Source organism: Equus przewalskii, chromosome 2 (genome assembly GCF_037783145.1).
Source record: "Equus przewalskii isolate Varuska chromosome 2, EquPr2, whole genome shotgun sequence".
NCBI lineage: Eukaryota > Metazoa > Chordata > Mammalia > Perissodactyla > Equidae > Equus > Equus przewalskii.
This window is the reverse complement of record NC_091832.1, coordinates 17,066,221-17,086,599: the sequence shown is the minus strand read 5'-3', so window position 1 is coordinate 17,086,599 and position 20,379 is coordinate 17,066,221. Positions and strand designations below refer to the sequence as shown.

The following is a 20,379-nucleotide window of genomic DNA, read 5'->3' as shown; positions in this document are numbered from 1 at the left end:
CAGACGAGGATGACAGCACATTGATGTGAAAGAGAAAAAAGCAACCCAAAGAAGCCTTGGTGAGGAAACGATGAGCAAGCCTTGGTGGCAGGTAGAACAGGAGGATTCGGTGAGCCTCCCATGGGCCGGCAGGAGAGCGTTTCCATCTTTCAGTCTTGGCTTCCTCTCATGTAATAGGGTAATAACGATGGCGTTTGCGTCATAGGATAGTAGTGGGAATTAAATCTTAGATCCTGGTCATGAAAAGGTGAACAAGATTGTTCCTGATAAGGGAGCTGAGACACAAAGGTTAAGTAACCTCAAGGAGATTACAATCGGCATGGAGGAGACAGAGACGTGATCAGGCTATTTCAGCACCTGGGACCAATGTCAGGGTGAGTGTCAGGTGCACGGCAGGAGGGACCTGCGGGAGGGGTGGTGTCCTGGGGTGGGTGCCCTAGGAGCAAAGTCTGAGATGGGGTTCTTGTGCAAGTAAATGATTGAAGAACGCTCTCCAGTGAAGGCTGTTAGGAACGAGAAGCAGGACAGGGCAGGGAAGAAGCTAGAGGTGTATTTCTCTGGTTCAGGAGTTGGCAGACTTTGGCCTTCGGATCATATCTGTATTTCTGTCAATAAGGAGTTTCATCGGGACACAGTGTCTGGCCGCACGCCCAGTTGGGTGAGCAGCGCGGGGTAGGTTGCCGAGAGACTGAAGAAAAGACTCGGAGACGGTGAAGGAGACACACAGGTTCATTGGGAGCTACTTACAGGGAGGTCTGCCGGCCGCCGGCTGGAGAGCAGCTTGCCCCCGCAAGCGTGGGCCGGGAGGGGGTTGTTTATACAGGCAGGGGCCCCAAAGGCTATATGCTTTCCGGGGGGGCTGTCCCTGGTATGACCAGCGTTCCCAGGAACAATAGCTCATGTGGCAGGGCTCCGTGTCATCAAGACGTGATGTTCCTTGAGTGCGATAAGGTAGGATCCGGGCTGGCCAGGCCCTGATCATTACAAATCCCAGCAGCTGGGCATCCTGCCCAGAAGGGAGCAGGATGGACACATGGTTGCAACGGGTTTGTGGGCTCTTGCTGAGCAAGCAAGGCCCAGGCCCTATACACAGCCACATTTCTTCTGTTTATGCAGTCTCTATGGCCACTTTTGCACCATGAAGGCAGACCTGAGTAACTGTGACCAAGACCGTATGGTCCACAAACTCTAAAATATTTACTATTTGCCCCTTTCCGGAGTCTGCCAACGGCTGGTTTAGCTGAGTCTAGCCTCAGCCTGACCCCAGGGGGCGCTCTCGAGCGTGAATAGCATCACAGAATTGTCCCACGTGGAGACAAGGCGCCTGGCCTTTTGTAGCCTTGCATGGGGCCCACCTTAGGGCCCTGTGCTTAGAAGGGCCCTGCACTTGGAGTTCAAGAGAGATGTCTCAACTGGAAACATCAATTTGGGAGTTGTCAGAATCTGGATGGTATTTAACGTCTGGATGAGATCATCTAGAGAATGAGTGTAGATGGAGAAGAGATCTGAGGACTGAGCCCTGGGGCATACCACTGTTTACAAGTCCAGAAGAGGAAAGGATGGAGGAAGAGAGACCCAGATGGAGAGGCCTGTGAAAAGGGAGAAAAACTGAGAAAAAGTCATTTTCTAGAAGCCAAGTCAAGAACACATTTTAAGGAGGTGGTGTCCAGCGGTGACAAATGCTGTTAGAGAAGTAGTTGGTTTAGGGGCGGGATCTGGGGGCCATATGGCTGCACCCAGAAGCCCACAGGGAGTCAGGGAGCCCAAGGTGGGGAGAGGAGCAACCCAGATATGCAAATACACATACATACACACAGGCACTCACACAACGTACATAGAGCCATGCTGTCATCTTTATCTGGGACTTGTGAACAGACACCAAAGATCAGAGTCTAGGCTGGCATACAGAGAAATCTGGGAATATCGAGTCTAATTTTTGACAAGGGCAATTTGAGTGGAATTGCACAAGCAATAGCCTCATCAGAATGAGTTCAAGAGAGAGGGAAGAAATTGGAGACAGCAAGGACAAACAACACTTTCTAGAAGTTGTACTGAAAAGAGGCACGGAGAATTATGTTGAGTCGAGAGGGGTTTTATTTTACGATGGGAGAAATTGCATTCTGCTAGTGGAAACAACGTAAGAGGTGAGAAATACTAGAGTGACAGTCTTGAGTTGATGAGAGGATATGGCACTTGAAGCAAGAAGAGGCTGACCCCTAGGAGTATGGACAGTTTGTGCACAGCACAAGACAGAAGGCAGAGCATGTGTGCACAGATCCAAGAAGGGTGAGGGATATGGTGGTGGGAGCTCAAGGAAGTTCTCCTGATGACTCCTATTTTTTCAGTGAGATAAGAAGCAAGACCCTCAGCTGAGAGTAAGCATCGGGGAGGAGACAGCAGAGGTTTGAGGAAGGAGAGGAAAGTGCAAAGTGGTTGTCCGGAATAGTGGCGGAGTGAATGGCTCATTTTTCTAAATCTGCTACAGCGTCTTCATTACTTCAGCAAATATGTTCCCCAGATTTATCACGTCCCTGGCACTTTGATAAACACTAAATGCTTCTTGAAAGAACATGTGGCCGGAGAGCACCTTCAAACACACCCCCAGTGTGTTCCACACTGGGAGCGGAGCACAGCCTGGGCAGCCTGGCAGAGAAGGAGCAGTGGTGATCCAAATTTGGAAGGAGCCAGAAGCCCCCACTTTGAGCCACTGCAGAAACCTCCTAACTGGTTTTTCGGAGTCCATTTGATTGATTTTCCTGAAATACAAACCTGATGTTGCACCTTTTCTTTAAATACATTCGGAAACATATTGAAGAGATACACAAACTTGTGACAAACTGCTTCTGGGGAAGAAAACAAGAACACTGGTGCAGAGTTGAGAGCCTTACTCTTCAAGTATACCCTTGTGTAATGTTTGGGGAAAAAATTTAACCGTGTCCATGTATTCATTATTCAAAAGAAAAACATAACCCTCTCCTCCAAGAAGATTCTATCGCTTTCCACTGTCCTTAGAAGAAAGAATGTGGTCTACAGTGCTCTGCATGGTAGGCCCCGCTGTCTCCAACCTGAACTCCTCTCTTCCTTAGGCTGTGACTCAGCTCCCCTGGCCTTCCACCTCAGCTGTGCTAGGCTCTCTTGGGCCTCAGGGCCTTTACACAGGCTTTTCCTTCTGCCTCATTCTTATTCTCACCTCTCCCTTCCCTTTCTTTGCCAGTCAACTTCAAGTCTCAGCTTTAAAGCCACTTTTTCAGGGAAGACTTCCCTGCTTGAATCCCCAGTCTCCACGCTGGGCACTCACTCCCCTGGCACTGGGCACTGATGAAAATCATGACGAAGTGCAATGAGCTGGCCATTTGCCTCACTCCATCGTGAGACCTAGGATGGGTCCCTTGGAGCCCAGCACAGCACACGGCACACAGTGGGGGTCAATGAACGGCTGAATGAAACTGTCCGCCTCTGGACCCTTGTCCAGCTAAAGTAGCCGCCGTCAGTGCAGACGTGGGGAAAGGGAGCCAGATGAGGCGGCAGCCAGCGCCGAGCCGCCCTCCTGGCCTTCCCGTTTAGAGGCCGGGGGTGACACTGCCGGCGTCCCTCGGTCCAGAGGGCCCGGCGGGAAAGCCGGGCTGGGGCCGCACCACCAGGAGCCGCGATTGTGGTGCTCACGGGTCCACGGTGCAGAGACACGGTGCGATGGACCCAGCCTCCTCTAGAAGCCCGATGGGGAAGGAGGCTGGAGCCAGGCGACGGGCTTGCCAGGCGTGAGTCCAAAAACTGCCTCCTCCCCCTCAAGAAAGGAGGCTTGCACCCTCGGGTGTGACAAAGGCTGCGAGGCAGAAACGCCACAATCTGCCCAGTCTCGAACAGCTGCGTCCCCCAGGCGTCAGGAGCACGGCGGGACGGACTGTCCAGGACAGCTACCCGCGTGGGCTGCAAAGCGCCTCCGCCCCGCGCCTGCGCACTCGGGGACGCGCCCAGGCCCCGCCCCGGGGAGGGCCCGCGTGCCCGCCCCGCCCCGCCTCTGCGTGCGCACCGCCTAGAGCCCGCCCCCGTGAAAGACTGCCGGGCGCATGCGGCCGGGCGGGCTCACTGGCCGCCGGGGCTTGCTGCGCGCGTCGCCCGCTTCGCTGCGTAGCCGACGGCAGGATCTGGAGCCGGCCTCAGGTAGGCTGATTGCCGGGGTGCCGGGGAGCTGGTTTCCCGTGCGGGAGGCGGCGGCGCGAGCTGAGTCCGGCGCGGGACAGCTCCATCGCCGGGTGACAGACAGGGCTCCCACCAATCAGGGGTGAGGTGGCTCGCCGGCCTGCCCAATGGGCTGCGTGCCTAACGGGAGCGGGGCGGGCGGCTGGGCCCGCCAGGAGCCGGCTCCCGCGCGCGGGGCCGCGTGGCCGGGCGCAGCTGGGGAGCCGGGCCCAGGAAGCGCGGGGCGGCGGGAGAGGCCGCAGGACGCGGGCTGCGGGGCCCGGCAGCGCCCATTGCAGCGCGGTCTGGCTCGCCTGACCCGGGGGCCAGGGATGGCTCGTGGGCCGGAGACGGCCGAAGAGGCTCGGAGCCCCCTTGGCTCAGCCCTCCCGGAGCAGACCCAGCAGCCGCCCTCGCCCCTCTGGCCTCAGGCCCGGCCGCAGCCCCGTTGGGAGGCGGTTCGGGGTCCGAGACAGGCCTGTGCGGTGGGGGATGGGGTCGGCGGCCTGGCAGCGGCCCCCTCCATCCGGCGCACCCCGACTCCGCTGAGTGGAAGGGGCCTTGGAGCTCGCCGGGCCCGATGGCCTCCCCGTGCTGTCCCCTTGGGCCCCACAGCCCGCGCTCCCTTCCCGGCCGCCCAGAGTAAGGATGCTGCATTGTAAAGAAGTTCATGACGCTGGCGTGGCGCGCTTACGTCCACACTCGTTATAGCCATCCTGTGACACAGGCAGTGCCGAGCTTCTCGCCCCCATCTTACAGGTCTGAGGACCCGGGCTTCGGGCAGCTTAAGTGACTCGACAGTACACAAGTGGTGGAGCTGGAACCCCGTCTCACATCATGTAACCAGAAAAAGCTCTTTTTCATCTTTGTTGAATTCCTCTGATGCATCTTGGTTTATATTACATCTGTGCTTGAAACCCTTCCCGTGTCTCCCATCCCCTTCAGAATAAAGTTCAGATCGGGCCCTTTGGCTGTGTTTCCAGCTTAGTCCCCACCACCTGCCCCCTACCCTCCCCGTCTCTTCTTTTGGCCCTACCTGTTTTCTGTAGATGGCCTCTGTCTTCCTGTTCCCGCTCTTCCTTTTCCCATGCTTTAAGTCACGCAGCTGGTCTTTCAAGGCCCATTGCAAGTCTCAGGTCAGCAAAGCAGGAGTTCATCCTCTCCTCCCTCAGTTTCCCTCACCTTACTCTGCTGGGCCATGGTACTTCACCCTGGTCCTGCCCCTGAAAGCTTTCTCCTCTCCCTTCCCCGTTGATACCCTTCACATGTTGTCCCTGTGCTGCCTGCCATCACTGGATTATTCATTTATTTGTAAACGTTATATCTCTCTAAGTGGACTGCCAGCAACTTGAGATATGGGCCCAAATTGGATTCATTTTTGTGGCCCCAAAGTGTCTAGCACAGTAGTGCTCACATCGTGGGTGGTCCACAAATGTGGGTGAAGGAGTCTGGCCAGCCCCTCCCACCTGGTCCTTGAGTACCTTGGAATATTTATTGCCAGGCACTATGGTAGACTGCAAGAATCTCCCCTAAAGAGAGACGTACCCTCTTAAAGTAAAATTGGGAGAAATTGAATGCAAATGGACAAGATGTGTTTGCTGTAGAAGGAACCCACTTGAGGTGGCTGAGGAGTTTCTAGGAACATCCAAAATTTAGTCAGTGAGCCCAGGGTATAGTCTCAGGGACGTGCCTGGTTAGGACATACCTAAAATGGAGCAAGTCTGATATTCATGTGTCAGTAAGGAACCTTTCACCTGTGAGGTGACACAGCAGTGTTTTCCCTAAATATTAGGGATATGGGGACAATCCAGTTTGAGGAAACTACATGCCATATACCCATTTTGGGAGATCACAGTGCACATTAACTTATTAAAGACTCCCAGAGGTCTTGCGTTAAAGAAATCCTTTGACTGTTGAACCAGCATTTTTTTGATTCATCTCTTCCTAAAACCCTTTTGGGAATCCCATATGCATTGCGCAGAAACCAAGGAGCGTGCTTTTGGAAATGCTGCAAGAGATGATAAAAAGAGCAGGAGATGGCTGGGGTAGACATCCTGAGCACTCTTATCTCCTTGCCAAGGGTGTTCCTTCCTGCCTGGGGAGACGTGGGGTGGGGGAATACTTGGAGCAGAACTACCCAGTTTCCTTGTACCTTTCTTAGCTTATTTTTATTATAATTTGGCTTCACTTGAAGTGTTCTGGAGGAGGAAAATGTCCTGAGCATGCCAAAGCAAGCATTCTCTTCTGCTTAGTGATTGTCTCTCATTTTGATCACATTTAGGTTAACTGACCAAATGATGTTTCTGGCCCTCCGAAGCTGGGGGCCAGTGATGAATTCTCCCAGGCCAGCCTGTCGCTGACTCCTCACCTTTCGCCTCTCCTGTTCTTGCATCCTCCCACCCCTGTGATGTCTCACCAAGTCTGTTTCTTCCATTCCCTGCCACAGCTGTGCTGCCCTTTGGATTTAATCTAATCTGCCCTTTCTTTGAGTCCCCTGCCCATTGTGTGCTTCAGACCAGTTTAGTATCTGATGTTCTTTTCTTCCAATATATACAGCGTCTCTCCATGGCATACCTGGGAGAGATTGCTGGCAAGGAGTAAGTTATTATTAAATCACAGAAGAGAGCTGCCTTTGATTAAAAGATTTTTGGGTTTAACTGGAACTCCTTTCAGATGTTGAAGTTCTTTCCTTTTATTCTGTCTTCTGTAACCCAGAGGAGCTGTGTTTTCTTGGTGATGCATTGTAGTTTAGCCAAAGACATTATTTCTTTCGTGGGGAATCAGAGTGCTTATCCAAGATTGAAATTTTTTTCCCCATGTAGGGAAAAATAAAGAGGCACCTGCCTGGTATCCCAGTGTCTGGCAGCGATGTCCGCCAACATTTGGGACAGAGTGTTCTGTCAACAGCTTAGAGCTGGTTTTTTTATGAGGTTGACTCTCAAGGTTGTTAGTTGTCAAAGCTTTAAACAAAAGCTACGTTATTATTTGATTAGCAGTTGTTTTTCAACTCATATTTGACTAAAGCCATTCAGTGATCCAAGAACCCCTGTCACACAGCCTTCTGAAGTTGTGTGACAGACAAGGAAGCTGAGGTCCCAGGAGGGTCATAGCTAGGAAGTGGCAGAGCTGGTATTTGAACCGAGCAAGTCTGATTTGTTGAAATATATTTTATTTGTAATTTTTCCTTCTTCCAGGTCAAAAAGAAAAATGAAGTACATTCTAGTTACCGGTGGGGTTATATCAGGAATTGGAAAAGGAATCATCGCCAGCAGTGTGGGCACAATTCTGAAGTCATGTGGTTTACATGTAACTTCAATTAAGATTGACCCATACATCAACATTGATGCGGGAACATTCTCTCCTTATGAGCATGGTAAGCAAAATGCATTTCTTTCCTTTTTTAAAAAATAATTGTGTAGTATATGGAAGAACATGTGAGCCCTTGGCAGTTGTATTTTGCATAACATAACTTCTGTTTCCTGCCTTCTGAAAAGGTCCTAAACCGTAGCAGAATGATGCTTTTCTCACCGGACAGAGAGGAAGGAGAAATCTTAATATGCAATGTGGTGACTAGAATCTAGAGGTTTCTGTAATAGAAATAATAGAAATGATCTTCTTGGTGGCTGAATGTAAGTTTGTCACTTCTTTTGAAAAAAAAGAAATCTGGTGACATCATAAAACTTTCTTCAAATATTTGTGAAGAGGGATTATGTTTATTCTTCATGGCCCCAAGCTTTAGAAATAGGATGGGTGGGAAGAAGTCGTAAGGAAGACGATTTTGGCCCTCTATAAGAAGATCTTGATAATAGGGTGACCGACTTCAAGAAGTTGTGAGTTCCCTTTGGTGGAGGTGTTTAACCAGAGGCTACAGGACCACTTTCTAGAGATTCGGGCGACAGATAAATGATGGATTTGGGTGATAGGTAAGCTGGAGGTTCTGTTTTGCTAACAGAATTCGGATAATAGAAACACGCATCTTTTGAGGTGAGTGAAAAGTTGAGACCGTTACTGGAGGCTAAGGAAGTAGCCCTTCTTTGTTGTTGCTGAGAACCGATCAGCCGTGTGCTGTGTGACTGTGTCTGAATCACCCTCAAGATTAATTGCTTAAAGTTGGGAGTAGATGTGCTATGAAAACATACTTCCTCTGTTTTGAAATTGTTTTCATACTCCTGCTTTCTAATGTTGAGGTAAAAATCTATAAGGCTGTAAATGTCATTAAAGCAGAAATCCTTATGCAATAAGGTGTCAGGAAGAGATTGACATCCTGGAGCAATATTTAATACAGAATTCTCAAGCAGAGGGTGAGATCTCTCTCTGAGGGGGAAAATAAGACTATTGTGTCCCATTTATGAGCTTGTCTCCTATTGTGATGGCAGAAGTGGACCATTCTGGGCAGAATTTCCAGAATGACGTTTCAAGGAATGAATGTGAAACAAAGGAATGAGGGAAACTTGTGCCATTTTACGACTTCACTTAGGACTCAAGTGTAGCCGGGAGGCTGGTTTTTATAATCAACACAATCTGAGTGTATATATCTTGTTTAAATTTTGAATCAAATCATACTTTTATCACACTTTAAACCTTACTCTGCTCAAATAGAACTTTGTTGACAGTTCTTTTTCTTTAGGCAATGGATGCCATACTAATAGAAAGTCCCATGTATCCACAGCCCTGTAGGCTGTAATTTCCTTCCATTTCATGGTGTTTCGTAACCCTTCCTGGTTCAGACTGAGTTTGTTGCAGACTAGAAGTACGAAGTTACCTTTTGGAAAATGTTTGGTGATTTTTCTTTGTTTTGTGTCCTGTTTAGTTCCCTAGAAATAAGTTTCTCTGTTTCCTGTCAAGTTCGTACAGACTCTGTTCTGTCGAGTGTGTATATTTGGGGACTTGTGTTGTGTCATGAGATGTGCGTTTTTCACTAACTCTAACCATTTTCACTGTTCACCGCAGGCGAGGTTTTTGTGCTGGACGACGGTGGGGAAGTGGACCTTGACCTGGGTAACTATGAGCGGTTCCTTGACATCCGCCTCACCAAGGACAACAACCTGACCACTGGAAAGATCTATCAGTACGTCATTAACAAGGAGCGCAAAGGAGATTACTTGGGGAAAACTGTCCAAGGTAATAATCCTGGATCTGCCTCCGAGGTTTAAAAATCTAACCCAGTTTAATTTCTTTTGTGTACAAAATTCACCTTTCACGCAATTTCAGCATGAAACGGTCGTAAAGTGTTATTACTGAAATATGCCTTCAGTTGACAATTCCGAGTTGTATGGCTGTTTACTCAAAAGATGACTTGAAGAAGCCATCGCTGCTCTGTGAATGGCATTGAAGCTGTCAGTCCGGCGGCAGGATTTGAGCCCAGAGAGCTGTTGTTTTTATACAGTGATAACTGTGAAGTGATGAGGGCAATTAGATGAGGGCAGTGAGCCAGATGGTGTCTGTGTCGTGCATCTGGGACTTACTGTGTACAGACAGTGCTAAGGAAAAGAGCATCCATCGTGTACACTGGTTTTCAGACTGGTCCTCAGTACATACGGGCTACGGGGAGTCTGAGCGGTGGGTCCCTGGGTCCTCCTGAGCTTCCCCAGCCAGCTTCACTTGTGTCTGTTTGCCGTATTGGGATTTTGCACAGTGTTCATTTGAGAAAAGTGCTGCTTTAAAAAAGGTAGGATTGGAAAACAACTGGTTTAGTATAATGGCGTAAGTCCAGATTTTGGGGGTTGCTGACAAGTGGCTTTTATCTGAGTTATGAGAATAAATCTGCTTTTGGCTTTAGACTTTACTGGTCTGAAAGTCCATTACGCTGACAGTGGGCAGCCCCAGACCAGATTCTGGGCTATTTGGGTCCTACTTAGGTCTTAGCTCTGCCCCTTAGCAGTTTTACAAACATGGGTAGATACTGCTTAACCTCTTGGAGACCTGGTTTCCTTTTCTGTGAAATGAAGATGGCAACAGGACCTGCCTCTCCGGGTTGTTAGGGTTGAAAGAGCCAAGTGAGTAAAGTGTTTCTCTGCAGTTCCTGACACACAGAAAGGGATCAATGAAGAATCACAATGATCTTGATCCCATAGTTTGTGGTTCTAGGTCTCCAGTGTGTTCATTCATTTCTTCATTCATTCATCAGCCATTTTAATGCTCGCTGCAGTCAGACCCTCGCTGGGGCTGGGAATACGTGATGAACAAGCCCAGCAAGGCCGCTGTCCTCATGGAGGTCGCCTTGTGGGAGAGAGAAACAAACAGGAAACAAGATGGGAGCTGTGAAGGAAATGAGCAGAGTGAGGAGAGAGGGAAAAGGGAGAGCCAGTGCGGACAGGTGGTCAGGGCAGGCCTCCAAGGAGAGGACGTGTGAGGGGAGGCTGGCCGTGGGAGAGGGGAAGGAGGGCACAGCACGTCCAGAGGCCCGAGGCCGCAAAGGCCTTGGTCAGGGCACAGGGGGCTATCCTGGCTGCAGTCTGGTGACTGAGGGTGACGGTTGGAGAGGTGGACGAGGTGGGCTGCAGCCCGATTGTGCGGGGCCTCCTGGCTCACGGTGTGGAGTTTGGGTTTAACTCCGACAGTGGGAAGCCATGGAAGAGCTTAAACATGGGTGAACTCTGATTTGCAGTTGAAAAGATCACTTTGGGGGCCTTGCCCGGTGGCATAGTGGTTAAGTTCATGCTCTCCACTTCAGCGGCCCGGGGTTCACTGGTTTGGATCCTGGGTGTGGACCTACACACTGCTCATCAAGCCATGCTGTGGTGGTGGCATCCCACATAGAAGAACTAGAAGGACCTACAACTAGAATATACAACTGTGTACTGGGGCTTTGGGGAGAAAAAAGAAAAAAGAGGAAGATTGGTAACAGATGTTAGCTCAGGGCCAGTCTTCCTCACCAGAAAAAAAAAAAAAGGTCACTTTGGCTGCTCTGTGCAGAATAAATAATGAGTACCCTCGTGCTTGAGGCACTGCTGGTTACCCGCATAGCAAGTTAAACGGTCACCTCTGCCCCTTAGGAACTTGCTGTCCCAGCCCTGCAGCTATGATTGAAGAAAGTGGCAGTAGCTGGCATTTCTTGAGTGCTGGCGTGCCAGGCACTCTGCTGAGCATTTTACAGGTGTAGCTCATGAAATTTCCACCACTTGATGAAGTAGAAGCTGTAACCTCCACCTGACAGATAGGGAAATCAAGCTTAAGAATAGTTAAGTAACTTGCCCAGAGAGCCACAGCTAGTGAGTGGTGGGGCTGAGATCTGAATGCAGACATTCTGGCCCCAGAGGCTGTGCTCCTAACCGCTCTGCTGCGCTGTGTTGTCTGCAGTGGATTCTCTTCCCTTTGGTAAACTGGAAGCAAAGGAACGGGCTCCTAACCTCTGCTTGTTCTTGGAAAAAGCACCCAGGTGTGCAGTGCCCGCCTTCAGCTGTGAGCAGTAGGGTGGCCAGGTGGTCTGCCGTGGGTCTGCAGCCAGGGTGGACTCTGCACGGGGGCAGGTGCTCTGAGGTGGTTCAGGATGCTGCTTGGCCTTCCTCTCTTGTAGCGCTTCCAGCCACAGCCAGGAAATCTGGAAAGGAGGCTGCGGGGAGTGTGAGCCCAAAGATTTTTTTCTAAGACCGTTAAAGAGTGGTCTCAGAAATATTTTTATTTAGCAAAATATGTTGCTCCTCTGTGCAGAGTACAGCATTTTGTTTTCATAATGAATGTACATGCTTCAGTCGGTGCTAATGGAAAAGTGGAAGTTACATATTTCTTTTTCCTCTCCCAGTGGTCCCTCACATCACAGATGCCATCCAGGAGTGGGTAATGAGACAAGCGTTAATCCCTGTGGACGAAGATGGCCTGGAACCTCAAGTGTGTGTCATTGAGGTTTGTATGAGTCTTCTCTAAACTTCATGATTCCTGCGTATTTGACCAAGGGTACATAATCACCTCCTTAGTCAGCCATCGGCAACTGATAAGACAGTGCCCAGAGGCGCCCTTGACCCTCCCAGCTGCAGTGTGGCAGGTAGGGGCACAGTAATGGTCAGGTGGAATGGTGCAGCCGTCAAAAGTGGTACTTTATCAGAGCGATTCTCCTTGTTCAGCATTTACATGTTCACTTAAGGTGGCCTGTACCAGTGGGAGTGGCCTGACACGTTTCCACCTTTCTCTTAAGAAAGTCAGCCGACCTTGGCTTTCCTCTGCCAGGAACATTCATCTCTGAAGGGGCCTCCTTTGGTTTCGGTTTCTGTACTCCTGCTGTGCTGATCCCAGCTCTTGGATCTCAGTGTTCCTGCAAAACTAGGAGCCTCGAAAGTTCCAGCAGTTTGTTTATAACTGATGCTTTTTAGTACAGATGTTTAGTAGATAACTAAGTAGATAAGACTTAGGTTTCTTTGCTTTGTGACTGTCATAGAAATAAAATTCCTAGTACTTCTTTCCCCCTGACCTTTTCCTTGAAATGATGTGGAAAGATCCGTGATAACCTTGGGGAATCGTGAGCCTGGCCAAAAAAGTAACCTTTTCGCACGAAGTCATGTCTAGAGTCCACATTACACTGTAACTGATGATTGAGGTGAGGTGACAGGGTGCAGTCGTGAGAAAACTAACCCACAAGAGGAGGGTTTAGTGCTTACCCTCTCGGATGACTTTGCTCTTTCAGCTCGGCGGGACGGTGGGAGATATAGAAAGCATGCCCTTCATCGAGGCCTTCCGCCAGTTCCAGTTCAAGGTCAAGAGAGAGAACTTCTGCAATATTCACGTCAGTCTGGTTCCTCAGGTACGGCATTCAGAGTTTGAATGAGGAGAGCAGGGGGAACAGGTTGATTCCCCCCTTATCCTTTTTAATTATTCGAGGTACAGGAAGCAGGAAATAAAAACTCCTGTGTGAATTTTAAATTTTTATAGTCGTACTTTCTGAAAAGATCAAATGGAAAACATTTGGAAAATTAACCAGGGAAGTTGCAGTTAAAGGTGGTGGGTTGAACGTGTCCAGTTGTCTTTACTGCGTGGTGAAGCCCCACTACAATTATAGTAAGGGGAATTCTTTTTAAGACAAAATTCATAAAGATAAATCCTGTGAGAGGAGTCAACAGTTAACAAATATTAGGAAGGCAGACAGAAGATGGAGACATGGGAACTGAGCTGGCGGCCCTGGGAGAGCTGGGTCCCGGGCCTGCAGCCAGGGGAGCAGAGGCACAGCCCTGTTTGCCCTGCAGGCCCCCAGAGGCGCAGGAATGGGCAGCTTCAGGTACCTCTGGGACTGGGGGTGAGGGTGGGGCTCATAACTGCTGTTTCAGGAGCAGTTGGACCCTGCCATCCCCTCCCCTAATGTGCACAGTTGGGCCTCAGCCCCTCTCCCACCTCAGCGGAAGACTGTAGGCTTTTTCTCTGGAGAGGGTTCCTGGATGAGCAGACACCAGGGACAGTTGAGGGCAGTAATACTGAACTAGAAACGTGGAATTGTGTCATTTTATGCTGTTGAGACACCCTCCCTTCTGCAACCTGGTCCCCAGAATCATCACAGCCAGCTTGGCCCTCCCACGTAGGAGACTGTAAGATTCTTTCTTGGGTATGTGAGTGGCCCAGGAGAAAACACTGCCCTCCGAGGCTCCCCAGGGAAACAGGCCAGCCAGAGCCCCACAAGGGGGACCTTGGTGGACAAGCCCACCCACTTACCCAGAAACTCTAGTTAGCTTTTCAATAGGAGCTGGCGGCCAGTGATCACCAGACATTTGGAGAAAGCATCTAACATGCAAGAGACCAAAATAACAGATAGAAAGGAACTTAGAGGAAACTGACGCTCTGCAGGGAGCAGGAGACTTAGAAAACAAAGCAACCTGTCCTTCATGTCCTCAGAATTGAGATAGACTGCATCCTTTAATCAAGGGCTGGCTCCCCTGCAAAGGGAGCATCCAGAGAACAGAAAAGAATCCTTGGAAGTTAAAAATTAGATAGCAGAAATTTAAGAGAAAGAGGGTTGAGGAAATAACCTTGGGAAGGAGAACAGGGGATCAAGAGAGAGAAAATAGGAGAGAAAAGGCAAGAAAATTAGGGGAGTGGTCTGCAAGTTCTAACATCCAAGTAATTGGATTTCAAAAAAATAACAGAAAGGGAGAAGGAACTGTAATCTGAACCAGGGGTCGGCAAACCGTGCCCCACAGGCCGAATCAACCCACCGTGTTTTAGAAAATAAAATTGTGTGGAAACACAGCCACACCCATGGGTTTATGTATTGTCCACGGCTGCTTCTGTATTAAAACGGCAGAGTTGAGTAGTGCTGGCAGAGATTACATGGGCCACGAAACCTAAAATATTTTATTATCTGGGCCTTTATAGAAAAAATCTTCTGACTCCTGATCTAAACAATTCATGGAAATGTTTCAGACATGAGTTTCCAGATTGAAAGGGCCCCCTGAATGCCCAGCATATTGAGTGAAAAATGACCCACACCAAGGCACATCGGTGTGAAATTTCAGAATAATGAGACAGACATTCTAAAGGGCTCTAGAGAGAAAAATCAAGAATCAGTATGGCATTAGACTTCTCAGCAGCAATATCGGAAGCTGAAAGATCGTGAAGCTGTTTCCTTAAAGGTTCTGAGGGCAAGTGATTTCCAGCCTAGAATTCTCTACCCAGTAAGTGTATCTGTAAAGTGTGAGAGGAGAGTAAAGATGATGGAGTACGTAGCAAGCTCAGTGTACCAACAAAACAGAACAACCCACCAAGGAAAACAAACAGCTGGACCAGAAAGTAAAAGTGTGACACCTGGTTTGACGGTGGACGGTACTGAAATCTTTGAAATCTGTGAATACTGAAGAAGGGTCATGAGACGGGGCTGCAGGCGCAGGATCGGGGCAGAGAGAGTGGGTTCCTCATCCCCCCAGGGAAGTCAGTAGAAAATGCCTCAAACTAAATGTCAAGAAGTAGCAATAAAGATCCCAGAGGATCGATTAGGAGCAGAGTGGGAGAGTGGCTGTCTCCAGGGTTTGGAAAGGGGGGAGGTAGATGGGAGCCGGTATCACTGTTCTTTAGGACATACCTTGTAGACCTATTTGAACTTTATTAAACTAAATTATATGCATGTGTGACTCTGACAAAAATAAAACCTAAATGAGATAAATGATCAAATTATCTGTTTTCCTATTAAAAGAGGTTCAGGGAAAAGTCATACTTGAAAATTCTTTATCAGAGAGGAATTAATTTCTTTTTCCTTTTGTAAAATAGCCAAGTTCAACGGGGGAACAGAAGACTAAACCCACCCAGAACAGTGTTCGGGAACTCAGAGGCCTTGGGCTTTCCCCCGATCTGGTGAGATTTCCCGATTACCTGGTTCCAGCGCGATCTCGTGTGTGCAATTAAAAGCTCTCCTCCCTGACAGACGAGACCTTGGTTTTCTTGGCATGCTTCTGGTTGATGGTGGAGAAATAGGTTTAGTGCTTTGAGCTGGGGCTGCAGTTGGCAAAGATTCCTTCCCCGGCCTGTGTGAGGGCATCTTATTTCTCCCCTCACCCCATCATTTACGCTCCTTTCCCTCTTACCCAAGGACGTTAGTTGAGGAGAGAGAGCCCCACTTGGCTCCTGTAGCTCATTGATCTGCTCCTTTGTGCTGCCATTCTCTTATATTTCTCTAATTTGGGATTTAGGAATTTCAGTTTTGAAAACAGGTAGTATTTTCATAGTTTATTTGCATTGTGTTGGGTGTTAACATTTTCATCCAGCTGAACAATGGGTTGTCTTGTTTAATTTCAATTAAGAGAAAAACCCAACTATGTAACGAATGTCTTCCTTCTATCTGAACGTCTTATTTCCTTGACTGCTAGGTCGTGTGCAGGTGTTCAAATCCTCTCGACACGGCAGTTAAGGAGAAAATATCGATGTTCTGCCACGTTGAACCTGAACAAGTAGGTAGAAGTTCCATCTTCACGTAAATCGTTTTTGGATTCTAATTATCCTGAAGTCTCTAAACCGGTTTCACGAGGCTTGTTGTTACTTCGTAATTTGGGACAGTAGGCTGTTCCCAGAAGAGCTGATGCCTGTGGGCTCCGGGATTCTCCATTACCTTCTCTGGGTGCTTCCCGAACATCCTTTTGCCTCTTCTCTCCCTACTCCTTGTACTGTTTCCTCCAGCTGTGCTGAATGGGCGTCCCCCTCGCCCTGTTGACCCGGCAGTCTCCGGTTCATTTTCGTCCTTTGCGCCCAGCTAGGACATGGTATCTTCTTAAAGAGCTTTACCTGCCAAACCTCCTCACCCTCAAACTTCAGGGTTGATTCTTCTCTGGGTGACCTGTGTGTGTCGCAGGTACTGCTGGTGAGCCCACTATACTGCTGCTTGGGGTGTGTGCGCGCGTGTGCATGTGTGTGTGTGTTTGTGCGTGTCTCCCCTCAGAGACTCCGGGCTTCTTGAAGGCAAAGACCACCTTAGTCAGCTTCACATTCCTGGTGCCTGGTGTCTCTGGTGTTGTAGTCTCTAAACATATTATGGTCTTTTTTGTTCCCTGTGCTGATGGGGGGCACCTGTGGCACAAGAAATTCAACATTTCGGAACCTGTAACATGTCCAAGTGTGGTGCATGGTGTGGAAATGTTAGTGATAGGTTGAGATGGTGGCTTTTGTCAGGTTTGGCTGAAGGAGAGTAGAGGGGAAGTTGAGGTCCAGGAATTTGTGATTAGGTTATGGTTTGTTTTACTACTAGATTATCTGAGGATCAGGAGACTAAGTAGGGGAGCCCCGCTGGCCCAGAGGGGAGAATGCAGCAGCAGAGTTAAAATAAGAGAAATCCATTTACAAGACGGCTAGGAGCATGGAAGTGAATATAAAAAATCAGAATCGTTGGCCTGGCATTGACGTGCGTAGAGCAGGAGGAAAGCCTTTGACCATCACAGAGGTGGCCGTCCTACCCATCTGCACAGTGGCTGCAGCGTCAGGCTGGGAGGGTGCTGGGGTCCGAGGTCAGTGTTCCCGGGTGTGATTGCTGAGCCGGGAGCTCTGTCAGCGGGATTCTGCTTCATCCTCGGGATGTGGAATGTCAGAATAATTTCATTGTTATGAACAGCCTTTTTATCACGCACTTCAGTTATTTTAGCTATTTCTGTCCTAGCAAGTGAAGGTAGTTCAATTCTGTAATAGAATAGGTTGTCCTTAAAATGATTCACTATTAAAAATGCGACAGGTGTTTCTATATTTAAATAAGTTTCAAATCTTTTGCCTATTTTTTAATTGGTTTGCTTATCTTATTGTTATAATAGTTCTTTACATATTCTGAATGTAAATCTTTTATCAAATACGTGATTTGCAAATTTTTTCTCCTAATCTGTGGCTTGTCTTTTCATTTTCTTAATGGTGTCTTTTGGAGCACAAAAGCTTTTACATTTTGATGAACTCCAATTCGTCTGTTTTTTTCTTTATATATTGTGCTTTTGGTATCATACCAAAGAACTCTGTTTAACCAAGATCATGAAGATTTTCTTCTAAAGCTTTATAATTTTAGGTTTTACATTTAGGTCCAGGATCCATTGTGAGTTAACTTATGTATAGGAACTTTTCAATAAAAGTTGAAATTCCCCTTTTTTTGCCTGTGGATATCTAGTTGTTCCAGCTCCATTTGTTGAAAGGACTATTCTTCGATAATATTCCATAATTGTCTTTAAAAAGGTGCCTTTTAGATTTACTTATCTTTGTAAAGTTGTTTTTTAGATTTATTTATAGGTATTCATAATTTTTGTTACCATATGAATAGCATAATTAAAAATTACATTTCCTGATTAGATAAGGCCCGTGTGTGGGAACCCTGCTGACTCCTGCCCTTTGGTGTCAAGCCTAGCAACCTTACTAAAATTGTGTTAGTTCTGACTGTTTACCTGTAAATTCTCTTGGTTTTTATGGATAAGCAATAATGTTGTATATATTTAGTAGCAGTTGTTGATTTTCCAGTTCATATCCATTTTCTTCTTATCTAATTGTAATGACTAACACCTCCAGTACATGGTTCACTAGAAATAGTGAGAGTGGCCAGTTTTGTCTTGTTCCAGACTTTGAATATCAAGCATTGATATTAAATATCAAACTGAATGATGTTTGCTGTGGGTTTCTTCTATTTTCGCATTTTCCATAATATTCCTAATTTACCACAATTTTTTTTTATGAATTAGCTTTGAATTTTTATTAAATCTGCGTCTACTGAAGTGATTTTTGTTTCCCACGTCTAATCTGTTCATGTAGTGAATTCCTCTGTTCGATTTCCTAATGTGCTGCTTCTCAAACTCAGCTTTACACAGCGCTGCTGCCTGCCTGCCTCCTGCCCCCGGGGCTGATTTAAGTGCTGTGGGCGCAGCGTGGGCTTTGCGATTTCTTAAAAGCTCCCCCGAGTGAGGCCAGCGTGCAGCCGAGTCTGAGACCCACTGTTCTTGGGGCAAATCCTCTTCGACATGATTTTGATTTTTTTTTTTTTAACTACATTTGCGGTTTGGTTTGCTATTTTTACTTTTATTTTTTTAAGGATTTTTGCACCCATGTTCCCAAAAGATTAGCCACTCTTCTTCTGTTCTATTCTTCTTGAATCGGTTTTGGTAATTTATATTTTTCTAGAAAATTGCCCTTTTTTCTGTTTGCAAATTTATTTATTTATTTAGTTATTTTTAAGATTTTATTTTTCCTTTTTCTCCCCAAAGCCCCCCAGTACACAGTTGTATATTTTAGTTGTGGGTCCTTCTAGTTGTGGTATGTGGGATGCCGCCTCAGCATGGCTTGATGAGCGGTGCCATGTCCGCGCCCAGGATCAGGATCTGAACCGGTGAAGCCCTGGGCCGCCCAAGCGGAGCATGTGAACTTAACCGCTCGGCCACAGGGCCGGCCCCTGTTTGCACATTTAGAACAGTTATTTTCCCAAGGTCATATAGCTAGTGGGAGGCTGCAGCCAAGTCCATTTTTGTTTGTTTTTATTAAATAACCTTTCCTTGTTTTCAAATAGGTGATCTGTGTCCACGATGTCTCGTCCATATACCGAGTCCCCTTGTTATTGGAGGAGCAGGGCGTTGTCGATTATTTTCTTCGAAGACTTGACCTTCCTATTGAGAGGCAGCCCCGAAAAATGCTGATGAAGTGGAAGGAGATGGCTGACAGGTTTGCTTCCTAATCAGGAGCTGGGAGTCCTAGCCTTATTTTTCTTGTTGCAGGGGCTCAGGGAATTCAGCTCTTACTTGTGCTGTCCACTCCTGTTAGAGAAGGTGTTGAGGGTCAGGGGTGTGAAGGGAGGATCTCAGCCCTCAGGCAGCTGCGTCTCGGATGAGGAAGTCCTAGGAAAGCTGCCCAGGGCCCAGGTCTCCAGTAAGTTCTGATCATACATCCACCACCCTGGTCTCCCGTCAACTAGAAAATCAGTGCAAACAGGTTAGCACACATACCTGAGGCCCACACGCCTGGCTGACTGTGGCTGGAGCACTCCTGAGGAGTGTCCCAAATATCTGAACTGCGTTTGGGAACATGCTGCTCATCCCACACCAGAAGGATCAGCAAGGATGGCTAGTCTTTTCTTACTACTGCTGCCAAGCTCATCGCTTTGAGAACTGTCCCCGTGCTGCTTTCCTCCTCTTAAAGCTCTGTGACGCCTGCACGTCACATCAGAGATCTTCACACAGTGCCCAGAGCACTGGATGTCCTTGCTGTGGTTGCAAAATCACTATGATGGTATCAATAAGCATTTGGGGAGGGAGTGCTCATTCCACTGCTCTGGGATGTTATTTTCATTTGGACATCCTCCCTTTCTTTGTCCATTTACCTGTATATCTTTATGTAGCTACAAAAATGGCACACAGTTTTGTGATCTTTTTTTCATTAAATATAAACATTTTTGCTCTGTTACTAATTACATTTTATAATGAAACTTATTTTTTTTACTTTATTGAGGTCATAATAGTTTATAACATTGTGAAATATAATGAAACTTTTTAATGAGTGTGGACTCTCATGTGGATGTCCTATAATTTATTTGACTATTCCCTTCATTGTATTAACTCTTGTGAATTGTCTTGCGTGTTTGTATGTTAATTTTTTTACCCTTTGGGATTTTAATTTTTTTAAAAACAACAACTTGTGTGAGATTTTGAAGCCATCTCTCTGTAACAGGTTCTGCAATCCTACTTTCTTTACAAAGCCTGCCTTGTTGATCTGAAAAGTGCTTCCTCTGTGCTGTTCTGTACATAGAACTCAGATAATAGCTGCTCCCGTTATATTCTTCCCAGACATGTT

At 47.6% G+C, this 20,379-nt stretch overlaps 1 protein-coding gene across 4 annotated transcripts in view; it reads left to right on the top strand.

Annotated features, from left to right (window-relative positions):
• Positions 1 to 3,895: 3,895 nt before the first annotated feature.
• The window catches only part of CTPS1 (CTP synthase 1), a 28,783-nt gene continuing 12,299 nt past the window's right edge, over positions 3,896 to 20,379 (top strand). The window contains exons 1-8 of one of the 4 annotated variants that reach the window (XM_008522636.2): positions 4,010 to 4,161; positions 7,374 to 7,552; positions 9,130 to 9,300; positions 11,921 to 12,021; positions 12,797 to 12,913; positions 15,361 to 15,444; positions 15,957 to 16,037; positions 19,103 to 19,254. In XM_008522636.2, coding sequence (XP_008520858.1) covers positions 7,387 to 7,552; positions 9,130 to 9,300; positions 11,921 to 12,021; positions 12,797 to 12,913; positions 15,361 to 15,444; positions 15,957 to 16,037; positions 19,103 to 19,254 — 872 coding nt within the window. In that variant the 5' untranslated portion in view covers positions 4,010 to 4,161; positions 7,374 to 7,386. Of the gene's footprint in view, positions 4,162 to 4,938; positions 5,019 to 7,373; positions 7,553 to 9,129; positions 9,301 to 11,920; positions 12,022 to 12,796; positions 12,914 to 15,360; positions 15,445 to 15,956; positions 16,038 to 19,102; positions 19,255 to 20,379 lie in introns of those variants that run through there. The other 3 variants (XM_070610105.1, XM_070610107.1, XM_070610106.1) reach the window with 3 other exon arrangements.